At 52.4% G+C, this 11,493-nt stretch overlaps 5 protein-coding genes across 5 annotated transcripts; 1 reads left to right on the top strand and 4 right to left on the bottom strand.

The window, feature by feature from the left end:
* Window positions 1-935: 935 nt before the first annotated feature.
* On the bottom strand, window positions 936-1,901 carry HMPREF1541_06144 (uncharacterized protein; the record flags this gene model as incomplete). Its single annotated transcript, XM_008720480.1, has 2 exons — window positions 936-1,082; window positions 1,134-1,901. The coding sequence occupies 2 exons, from the start codon at window positions 1,899-1,901 to the stop codon at window positions 936-938; spliced, it is 915 nt and encodes a 304-aa protein (XP_008718702.1).
* A 770-nt stretch (window positions 1,902-2,671) lies between these two features.
* Window positions 2,672-3,677, bottom strand: HMPREF1541_06145 (uncharacterized protein; the record flags this gene model as incomplete). The annotated part of the gene is made up of 2 exons (XM_008720481.1): window positions 2,672-2,911; window positions 2,961-3,677. 2 exons carry the CDS (start codon window positions 3,675-3,677, stop codon window positions 2,672-2,674), a joined length of 957 nt encoding a protein of 318 aa, XP_008718703.1.
* An 801-nt stretch (window positions 3,678-4,478) lies between these two features.
* HMPREF1541_06146 (uncharacterized protein) lies at window positions 4,479-5,360 on the bottom strand (the record flags this gene model as incomplete). Its single annotated transcript, XM_008720482.1, has 1 exon — window positions 4,479-5,360. One exon carries the CDS (start codon window positions 5,358-5,360, stop codon window positions 4,479-4,481), a length of 882 nt encoding a protein of 293 aa, XP_008718704.1.
* Window positions 5,361-6,478: 1,118 nt separating this feature from the next.
* On the bottom strand, window positions 6,479-8,686 carry HMPREF1541_06147 (uncharacterized protein; the record flags this gene model as incomplete). The annotated part of the gene is made up of 2 exons (XM_008720483.1): window positions 6,479-7,129; window positions 7,220-8,686. The coding sequence occupies 2 exons, from the start codon at window positions 8,684-8,686 to the stop codon at window positions 6,479-6,481; spliced, it is 2,118 nt and encodes a 705-aa protein (XP_008718705.1).
* A 333-nt stretch (window positions 8,687-9,019) lies between these two features.
* On the top strand, window positions 9,020-10,846 carry HMPREF1541_06148 (uncharacterized protein; the record flags this gene model as incomplete). The annotated part of the gene is made up of 2 exons (XM_008720484.1): window positions 9,020-9,277; window positions 9,326-10,846. The coding sequence occupies 2 exons, from the start codon at window positions 9,020-9,022 to the stop codon at window positions 10,844-10,846; spliced, it is 1,779 nt and encodes a 592-aa protein (XP_008718706.1).
* Window positions 10,847-11,493: the final 647 nt, after the last annotated feature.

The raw sequence follows: 11,493 nt of genomic DNA on the forward strand, positions 1-11,493 counted from the left end.
TCTGTTATCGAACGATTAGGTTCCCCTATCCTCGATTCCGGTCGATTTTGATTTCGACGGAGGCATGTTGTATCATTTATACCTTCCTGTCATACGCCACTCAACCATGTTGTGCATCACAAGTCGTCGACAACACACGTATGCCTTGCCATTACTGAGCCGGGTCGATAACTGATCTCTCCGAATCAACGATGTCGACAAAGGTACATTAGTCACCTCTGGTCACGTAACGCCCGAATCGGTTATTTGCCCGATTCCTTGGCCAGCTTGCTCAGCAGCAACGCGCTTCGTATACCATAAGTTCCCTAACCACAAGCGGGAGGATGTGGCGCTCCACCTTCGCCAACGCTTGCGATCAGCCTTTGAATAGGTAGCCATATGTGTAATCACTATAGACCTATGTCTAATACTTCAAGTGCCCACATATCGAGGTCGGAAAGCTTGTCATAAAGAGCATTGAACAACCCTTTTACGCGTAGTAGCGAATTTACGACGAATTCCACGGCCTCGAGATTGCGTAGACGAAGTCTGTACATCACTATTGACTCAAAGTTATCAGAAAAGAGAACCATGGCCACGGGAAGAGAAGCGGACAGCCAGAGAAGAGCTCTATCACAGGATGTTTGGCCTTGTCAATACGGCTAGCAGTATCTATTATCTCAACACCTTCGATTGATCTTGCTAGCATCCTAGTAACGTAAGCGCTTAGAATGCCTTGCAAGGCATACAGTCTCATTACCAAGCCTCTTCTGTAGAGCCGTTCTCATGTCAATCAGCGCCATACTCTCCACAGAACTATCGCACTGTTTAGGCAGCGCTTCGAACCCGTTTCAAGACATCTAGTTCCACCCTCCAGCGCGCTATCCAGCATCAGAGATCAGACGGTGCAGGCCCACCTGCCTTGCTATTTCATCGCCATTTTGAGTGCGGGTCTCTCACACGATGGGATAGTCGCCCTTTTCAGCCTGTGAATACGTATTGGTGTTCACAACCTCTAACCAAATCTGAGGATCTGCAGTCGGATCGTGCATGATCAGGCAACGGTACGCCATAATTTGATGGTCTGCGAGTGGCTTGGGACGCTGCTAACAGTTAGTTTTCACATCCACTGACGGGGTGATACAATCACTTACCGTAAACCGCTCAAAGACACAGTACCACTTGACATTGGACCGCTCGATGATCAAGTCAATCAGCTCTGGAGACATGCTCGTAAAGACCATGGCACCACCTCGCTCCCTCTCGTTGAATTCTCCACTCCAGTGGCGATAGCTTAAAGGCTCCTGGTTCTTCCACATGATGGTCACTTCTTGGAGACTGGTGAGACGCTTGACGAGAGAAAGTTCGTTCCTCTTGCGCAGCCCATCGCAGATGATCTTTCGCACCAGCTTCTCGCGCTTGTGGCGTGTCTTGGTACCAAGGCCAAGATAGGTTACAAGGTAGGAATTGATTTCGAATGTATTCTCGCCTAGGAGAATTGGCAATGCTTCTTCGAAGATTTCTTTGCTGCTGCAAAGGAGGTTGGCACCGAGGTCGTACTTGTGAACTTGCCGCTTCTCGGGGTCCCTCGGATGCCGAACGTTTGGTGAGATGGGCTGCTCTTGGGTCATGAGATGGCGGTAGATGATGTTCTTGAGCTCTGCTGGAATGGTGTGCCATTCAATCGACTTGGTGTAGCTTGCAGCCTTTCGAAGTTCAATGGCGACCTCTGTTCGTTGGAGGAGAAGGTTATGATCACTCGCTTCACTGGTGGGGAGGTCTTGAAGCAGCTGTCGAATGCTGTCGCGTGCCAATTGTGCCTTGGCAGCAACTTCATGCGGCAGAGGAGCACGCGCGGGCGGTGGAAGTGGATTGTATGGTGCTTTCGTCTCGGGAAAGAGAACTGTGTTGGATTTCCTCATGATGTTGGTTCTCACAATACACTTTGGTAGCAAGAAAGTGTGTAGTGCTGCAAGAGACTGCGTAATGCTGCAAGAGACTGCGTGGTGTTGATACTTCAAAGTGGCAAGTTGTGTTAGTAGGCGAACAGATTTTAAGAAGTGCCGCAGCCTGTTCAAGTCTGTCACTCTAAGGATAGTGACAGTGGGTGGACGTTCAGCCTCACATTGTGATAGGTCCAGGCAAAATACGTGTGAACAAACGGGGGTGAATCTTGGCATTAGGTGACAAGAAGGCAACAAGGCGACCGCAACTGGAGTGACTTATGGGGATAAATAAATGCACCAGGCCAGCCTCTCATATGCTCACGGAGAGGCTTCAAGCTCTGTTGGGGCGATGCAACGAGGAAACAAAGACATACTCAGCAGCCCTTTGTCGGCGGGTATTTGAGTAGCTCAATTTACCGTACAATACACTGCCTGATACCAGTCCTGGTCCTGGGCCGTCCGGTTTTTCATTCTCCTTGCCATGAGGTAATCGCTGTTGGAAAGTCTTCAAGATTTCGGCAGGGCGCGAGGCACCCACATAAGAAGAGGACAAACGACGATCTGCAACACATGCCAATTGATGCAAGCTAGCTTATGAGCGCTGTCGTCCATACAACAAGGTAAGATACATGGCTGAGCTTTGGCAGCATCGTACTGCGGAGATATGTGAAACCCTGAGCAACACCTTCTCCCATATCATATTCGTGCAGTTCATTTGCACCACCTACTGGACTTGATCAAGTGCTTCAGATCCGGGGCAGCTCGGGCCAGTTCCATTCCCCTCTCACAAAGTATTCCTTGCTCTTGACGAGGGTGAAGTCGTACGGACCATTATGCCACACCTGGTCGTCGCCCTCGGAGGTCGACAGATCAATGTCAATGTGATCATCATCGTCTTCATCATCAAAAATGCTTCCCTTTGGACCCCTATTACTGTACTTGACCTCGAATCGAAGTGCCATACGGTTATTCTGCCCTGCTGGTGCCTATAATTGTCAGTTGAGCAATCATATAGCAGATGGGATCTGATCTTACCTCGAACGCTCGCTCAGCCACGTAGTAGACCTTGGTAGGTTTCTGCCAGCTATAATAGCCATGGCGGATCTGGTACTTCAAACGAAGGTCGACCCGGTCCCAAGACTTTACCACGTTGTCCTTGATGTTGGCCTTAGCCTCGTAGCCGACCCATGGAAGGGGAGAAACGATAGTGAGCTCCTCAATTTTGGGAAGTCGCATGAAGGCCCCATGGATCGTCGAACTATACTTCTCCGCTCGAACGATGGCTTTCCGGATCAGCGATGAGTTCAGGGAGTTCTTGTCCTCACCAAGACAAGTGCGGAAATGGACACCGATTTCGAAGACGTTCTCGGAACGCAAGATTGGGTGCGCTTCGGCGTAGATGGCCTTGCTGCACCGAAGGAACTGGGCTCCAAGGTCAAACTTGTTGATGTGGCGCCGATGAATCAGGTTGGGCCAATTGATATGTGGCTTTATTGGCTTGTTGGACACAAAGATGAGGCGATAGATGGTATTCTTGACCTCCGCTGGCAGCTTGTCCCAAACAAAGCCAGTGTCTTGTTCTCCATTCTCATTTTGCTCTGGACTATTGAGGATCGCAATGATAGCCTCAGCCTGCTGGTCTGGTAGACTGTTGACAAGTCCTCGGATTTGATCGCGTGCAGATTGAGTCTTCTTAGCAAGAATTATGGTAGCCTCTTCGGGCTCAAGCTTGGCTTTCTTTGATGCTGACATGATGGTAGCTGATCAGGAGACGTGGGCAGTGATATGCGGGTCCTGTCAGGCTGGGCTAGGATTTAGATCAATCAGCGGGATGGAGCAGAGACGGAACTCGTAGATGGAGCATCGACTGAGAGGTCATGCTCATCAGGCGGCTGTCAGCTATCTTACGGAGTGCCTTCAGTGATAGTCGACAGTCGCTCTGCCCTGTGAGTGACGATTAACCTCCAGCAGACGACGAGGTACCAACGGATGGACGGTAACACTCAGGCGAAGGGGTGTGCATGCGAGGGATGAAAGTACAATGTTGTTCAGAGGCAGGTGGGCAGTTGGGACTTGCAGGCACTTTGAGAATGACGCGTGACGCGTGCCTTCCAAACGCACAGTATCAATTTGAGCTTGCTCGAGTCACTCGCCAAGTTGTTTCATTTGTTGAATCGAGAAGTACCTATTATGCTGGCCCATCTCATCTCGGTCCATGCCATGTCCTCGAAGAATCTTCCGGTACATTCGACGAGATGTTCGCGCCATTGTGAGTAGGATTCAATACCGATATCATAAGCCCTGCTCCAAATCGAAATTCTGTGCCACAGGGTATAGTCGATCCATCAATACTGCATCCCGTCTCCCGCGGCGCTCTCGGGAACTACGAACGTCAACGCAGCTGCTCTATCGTTTGATATTCTCATACTTGCAAGAGCTTCATGCAGCTCGTTTGGGGCAGATTGCATCCACCAATTCGTGTTTGTAGTCTCCCACTACGCCAGGCGTCTAATGCCTCTGGCGAGGTAAGAGACTACTCCGGCCAGTCACCCATCAGAGTGAGCCCGTGAACTTGATATTCCACCGATCATTGCCCAGCTCAGGGCCCATGAGCTCGATTTTGTGGTAAATCATGCCCTGCTCGTGAGGCTTAGCATCCGCAGTGTCTGTAGCGCCCGCCCAGAAGACCACCTTGCCGATAGAGTTGTCCGGAAACTCCGACAGATATCGAGCCAAGTACCTAGCCCACCATTGAACGCCTTGCCTTCCACTAAACGATAGCCGATCAAGCACACTGCGGAAGGCCGGAATGGGGAAAGCGACTGTCTTGACGTGCGGGCACTTCAGAGCGACCATGGAAGCGCAGTCGAGACTAGAAGCTTGGATATGGAGGTATCTTCCTCGAGGAAGGACAGTAGCCGCTTCAGCATGGACTTTTCTATTCGTCAAGAGAAGGTTGAGCCCAGGGACTGCTAGCGGCTTGTGGTAGTCTCTCGGCACTCCCTTGATGCGCGGTGCCCAATTCGTGAAGAAACATTTGGCGTTGCACCAAGGGTGGCTGGCCAAGTCTTCATACTCGTATTCGGGGTCGTGGCAGAAGTCGATCAGATCGGGGGTGTCGTCAGCGATCGCAAACTCCCATATCCGTAGCCTGATTTCCGGAGCAAGATCCATAACTGGGAAGTAGTTGGTCGTCGCCTTCTCTCGAGTCATGCCAGATAATGGGAGAAGAAGTTCGTTCATTCTCGAGAATGTATCGTAGTCTCTCGGCGCGTACACTCCGTATCTCTCAACACCATCAAAGTCATTAGGAGACCCCAGCCCTTCGTCGATCTGGACCGAGAATCCTTCCATCAAGCCATGGTAGAACTGTTTGGCAGGCATGCTAGATGCCGCACTAGTTGCAGGCTCTGAATCTTGTGGACTAGTCGACATCTGGGCAGACGTGTTGTTCAGCTGTGATGAATTGGCTGTGGCGTTGACTCCTGTCGATTGGGGTGGGATAGAGAGAACCGATGGTAACGCTGTGCCAGTTGCGTCAAGTTCTGCCTCGCTGTCGTCAGAGGAAGATGGAATGGTAAGCATCGATGGCACTGCCGCGACAGGTGCATCAGTAGGCGTTTCGCTTTAATCGGAGGACGGCATCTTGTGGTCGCAAAGGAATAGTTACGTGTGGTTCTTGAGGGGACCCCTTGCGAGGTCCTAGTCGCACTTTTCGAGTATTATCCAGTGCTTTAGAGCAAAATAATGGCGTTAAGGGTTGATCAGTTGATTGCGGAACGCACGAGAAATGCAAGGTATTGGAAAGAAGGATAAAGGCAGGTATGATGCTCGAGAATGTTGGAGAAGTGGTCCCCCGGCCAAGCCGCTGATTCACTGCATTCCCCACCGGACGCCTTAGTCAGGCAACACCATGCTAATTCACTAGCCTTGAATACTCTTTCTCGATAACAATGGTAGTGAATAGGTGGAATCGTGTCTTCATTAGTGCAGCTTCACAATGTGGACTTGCGATGAAGACGAGGAGTTGCGGCGGTCTGTGGCGGCCGAGAAATAAATTGTTGTCGTCCCGGAGCGTTTTGCTAGCCAACATCGGGTTGACGCATGGATGTCGAATTACGTTATGCTCATACATGCTGCTAGCATGTTCCGCGCTCTTCTTGCTCTCATCAGTCGAGCTGACGTGACGGGCGTGCAAGATCCGGCAGTATCTTGGGTCCATCGGGTCAGGTGTAGCGATCACTCGCGTTAGAATCTTGGGCCGAATCATCGACAGCAGGTCCATCAGTCCTAGCTTAACTGGTAGGGAAACACATGTGGCTACTTCAGTCAGAGTCCGAGATGACGGTATGCCGTTACCTGAAATGTTAGGATGAAACGGGTATGGAACTGGACCCCCGATTGCAGCAGGTAATCTCAGTATATATTCGGGAAGAATCATTGCTGCGAATTATATTGAAATTAAACAAACGGTCTAAGACGTGCCGTTGACCGCCAGTAGCATACTCAGCACATTGTGCTGGCTTGGAGACAAAAAAAACCACCACCAAGATCTAGAAGTAAGTCCGACCCTCGTTCCAGCTCCGGGGGCCGTCTTGAGCACCTGGAGCATTGCCTGCTTCCACTGGCGTTTGAGTGCCGCTGCCTGCTGCCGGAGACTCCAAGCTGAACCGAGACTCGCCTCCTAAGCTGTAACCGACACCGCTTCGGCGCCCATCAAGGCCCGCCACACCAGCAAAATCGACAGGGCCAATCCATTCCCAAACTCGGCCTACTTCACCACCACGCCCTTCCCGTGTTGCAGCCCGGACGTTACTGTTTCCTTCCACTATCTTCCGCACGTTGGTCCAGACCCTTTCGCGCTCGTGCGCGCTGAAGACATTTCGTAAAACGTCATCGCGTAACCCGCCAACGCTGAGGTGGGCTTCCTTGGCTCTGCCGTCCTCTTTCAGTGCGGCTTGTGTAGCCAATCGGTCAAGCGTGGTCGCTACGAGGCCAGGTATTTGCGCTGTAGCAGCTTGGTAGGCAAGAATTCGTGATCTCACGTACGCAATGCCCGCCACGACGAGCATCAGAAATGCAAGAGGGATTCTATACGCTGCCACGGTTCGGACAGCATATCGGCGGACAGCGCAGGTGAGGGGGAGATTGGCGAGGCTGGTGCTTCGGAGGTAGTTTCGGGTTCTAGAATCGACAGCGGCGTTCTGATTAGTCGGTGTTCATCAGTGAGACGTTTAATGGAATGAATATCGGGGACAGCAAGATGCAATGGTGACTTACCCATCGCGAACAACCTCCACTTCCTCACGACCTTTGACGTCGTCGAGCGCTCCCTCAAAAAGCGCTTCAAACTCACTTGGGCTCATATCTCGGCGGCGTTGTGCGGAGACTCTCGCCTTGAGAGCTTCTTCGGAAATTTCGAGCTTCGTTTCGCCCGCCTTGACCACGGTCTTGACCTCCTCTACCACCGAAGATGACTCTTCGGGAGCGAGTTCTTCTCCGCATTCGTAAGCCGCTCGACGCTCTCGGAGCTCCTCTATCGCCTTGTCTGCTACAGCCTTGATTCGCCGCTCTTTTTCAGAATCAGGTTCGCAGGTAGGTGCAACCGGCACCAAGCCACCGAGCGAGAGAGGATGCTGAGATAATACAAAGTCTTTCTCACATTGCACTTCCATATTTGGGAAGCATATCGCGTGTTGCGGGCAGGGTTCGCAGTTAGGGCCAAGGTTTTCATGCACCCAAGGAGGAATATTCGGGTTTGATGTGAGTGACCATTCAGGCGCGCCCACGCCACAGTAGCCAACATTGACCTTTTCTTGCCTGTACCAGGCCGCGAGCGCAGCGAGCACAGCGGTGAGAGCAGCGAGAGATGCATTTTTGGCGACCGGGCTCGATTGCTGTTTCTTCTTGCGCCTAACAAGGGCTTGAGTGCGCCGCGGGACTAGTTGATCCTCAACGGCGACTTCTTGTGCAGCATCGGGAGTGAATTCTTCCGTGGCTGGAATGTAGTCTCGGGAACGCAGTTGTTCAATAGGGAATTGATATGAGGTGTGCCCATCATCTTCGTGCTTAATAGTGGGTGAGGTTGTCTCGCGCCGCCGGCTGGAGCCAGGCCTGCCGGCGGATTTACGGCGAGAGGAAGATTTACGACTTGAGGCTGATGGTGGGCTCGAACCTTGCTGGAATGGATTTTCGTCGGAGAAGGGGGTTCCGCCGTCCTCACGCTTGATGCGACGAGGTTCTTCCAGCTTGACGGCTGGCGCAAGCACTGGTGTTGGACCGGGTGTGCTTTTTCTCGTCTTTCTTGCTGTCGAACGAACTGCCTCGCCATCCGTCTCCGTTTCTGAAGCGCGAGCGCGAGAACTGCTTTTCCTCTTGCTTGGAGTCTTGGATCTGCTCGAGGTGGCTGTCGTCGGTTCGGCAAGGTTCGACTTGGATTTGCGACTCCTGGGAGTCTTCGGGGCGGGAGGTGGCGGCATCAATTCGCGATCATCCTCATCCTCTCCACCCACAGTACTTTCCTGACTCGAAAGATCGGTGATTCCTCTGCTGGTGCGCCGGACTCTGTCCCTCTCTCGGAGCAGCTTCTTCGCCTTGGGTAGAATCTCAGTCTGAATCAGATCTACCAGCTCTGCTTTCTTTGCCGACGACGACCAGGCAACGTCATGTTGTACGAGGATGCCACGAAGCTTGGGAATGGTCAGAGAGTTGAGGTTAAAATCAGGCTGCAGATAGTAGAGTTCGTCATCTGAATCAGCCATATTGTCGAACACGGTCAGACCGGTGGATATTGTCGGATGGAGCTGCGCGAATGACTCCTATTGCGAAAGCATGTCAGGCTAGAAGCGCCTGATTCTGATGAAGATGCAAGCTAGGTTTTTGCACTGATAGCCAGATCGTCAGCCTGTAAACAATGAAGTGACGCAGCATCTTTGCCGTAAACAATCATGCCAAGGATTGAGCGGGGCTTGCTCGGAGCTTAGTATCACCGATCCGGCCGGTGTGGGGAAATTTTTGGTTCGTAACTTCCGCGACTTTGTGCAGCAGAAGATGCAACGACTTCTCGCGTACACAAGATCTGTTTTCAGCCTGTCATGTCGTCTATGCCTCCCGAAGGCGGCAGAAAGGCTCCTACCCGTCGACAGCAGCATCGGACCACCGATGTGCTGGAGAAGGACGACATCGAGCAGCGGTTGGAGAAGGCCCTGTTCGGGGACGAGGCTGGCTTCCTAGACTCGCTCTCTGCTGCAAGACACGAGGAAGGCAAAGCCCTGCAACTTTATGTGAGCGGCAGTGAGTTAGACAGTGCGAGCGAGCAAGACGAGGACCTCGGCGACGTCCCAGACGAAGATGTATGTCCTCGAAACCGCCCAAGTTGACCAACACTGACAACATCGCAGCTTTTCTTTTTAGATGCAGGCACTGACACTCTACCCGCTGCGATCTCTGAGCAGCTCGATCGTACTGGAGAGGAAGAATCGTCTGGAGCCTCACCCGCAGCCTGGTATGACAGTGACGACGATCGGCTTACGATCTCTCTTGCGACGCACACCCGCCTGCGAAAGCTCCGCGATACGGAAGCCGACGATGTGATCACAGGAAGAGAGTATGGTCAACGCCTACGCAGACAATACGAGAGGCTCCATCCCGCACCGGAATGGCTCAGCTATGCTCGTAGAAAGCGTCGTATGTCGAACGGTGCTTCGCACGCAGAGTCCGACTCCGATGTGTCTATGGACGAGTCGGATTCACTTCCTCCTGTGAAGCCCCTCGCCGAGCTTCTCCGCTCAGTCGGATCCCTCACTCGTACATCTAACAACACTCATGATCGAAAGCGGCGCAAGCTTAGGTCTGAAGTCATTGATGTCCAACGAACGAAGGATGTAACGCCAGCGGGGCCCTCGTCCATCGACACTCTCGAGTTTCATTCCGAGTACCCGCTTCTACTTGCCGGAGGCCCCTGTCAGACATTGACACTCTACCACGTTTCGCCTCAGCCTCCAAACCCCAATCCAGTGCTGACTTCACTCCACGTGAAGGGCAGCCCGCTCCACACAGCGTCTTTCTGTACGCCAGCGGAACCATCTGATGAAGTCGACGAGACACGTGTCTTCTTCTCTTCACGACGACGATACTTTCATACGTGGTCACTTTCTGCTGGTACAGTCGCCAAAGTCACTAGGCCTCTCTCCACCTTCAAACATGACCAGAGAACCACCGAACACTTCAAGCTCTCACCATGTGGTCGCTACATGGGTTTGATATCCTCCAGCAAGAAGGGCGGTGGAAGCATCAACGTACTGTCCACGACGTCGATGCAATTGGTCTGTTCATGCCGAGTAGATGCTCAAGGTGGTGTCTCCGACTTCGACTGGTGGCGAGATGGAGAGGGTTTCGCTGTCGTTGCCAAGAATGGCGAGGTCTCCGAGTACAGTGTCGCCGAGAAACGTATCATAGAAAGATGGTGGGATGAAGGCAGTGTCGGGACCACTGTCATATCAATCGGCGGCGAAGACTCGAGGTGGATAGCTATCGGCTCATCGTCCGGTATCGTCAATATCTACGACCGCAAGTCCCCTGCCTTCTCCTCCATGTTGGCTGCTGAACCCACCGATGCTCATCCCAAGGTTACCTCAAATCAAAATCGGCCTTCTCCAGCTCGCAGCTTGGATCAGTTGACAACACCAATTTCTCATCTGGTCTTTTCGCCAGATGGCCAGATGCTTGCCATGGCCTCACGATGGAAGAAAGACGCGCTGAGACTTGTGCATCTGCCATCTTGCACCGTTTATAGGAATTGGCCAACGGATAAAACACCACTGGGAAGAGTATCTAGTCTCGCACTAGGTGGCCGAAACGGCGAATGGCTGGCAGTTGGCAATGAGCAGGGTGGCATACGGCTGTGGGAGATTAGGGATTAATTCCTTCATTCGACGACATCACCACACGGCTGCCGCTTTGGGAGTCTGTCGTGGACTCTTGGTCTATTGGGTCATTTGACCTACCCACGTCTACCGCTCCGTTGACCGACATACCATTGAGCTCCTCTCCAGCGACCAAAGGTCGTCGACGCAGTCGATTTAGCTCGCCTGCGTGTTATGAAAGAGGCTCGTGAGATGCACTATAGCTCGTGCAACGAGACCCTCGCTATCAGCTCGAAGGTTCGGCTGCTGCATCTGCCTTGATTAAACGACTCAAGCATCTCACTTACACAGCGCTCGGCTAGTTGGCCTCGGTCTGTTATCCAAGTCAATCCACATCTAAAGCCACGACGGCCTCGTCTGGTATAGCGTTTTCGGATGGCGGAACTTCTTGGTCAACCTGGCTTTTGCATGCTGCACAAGAACCCTCAAACCGAGCTATCTCGACTGCGAAACCATCAACGGCTGAATCTTGCCGATGCAGAGTGCAATCTTGTTGGATCAAAACTGCGAGAGCAGAACACTAGTAGGTCTATCCAGCGACCCCTGGCCGAGTAAGGACTTGAGTCAAGTCTTTGTTTTCTCGATATGTCCTTTCGTGTGACGGTTATGTCACATGTGCCAGCTCAATCTTGCGGCAACACGGG

Source organism: Cyphellophora europaea (assembly GCF_000365145.1).
Source record: "Cyphellophora europaea CBS 101466 unplaced genomic scaffold supercont1.5, whole genome shotgun sequence".
Lineage (NCBI taxonomy): Eukaryota > Fungi > Ascomycota > Eurotiomycetes > Chaetothyriales > Cyphellophoraceae > Cyphellophora > Cyphellophora europaea.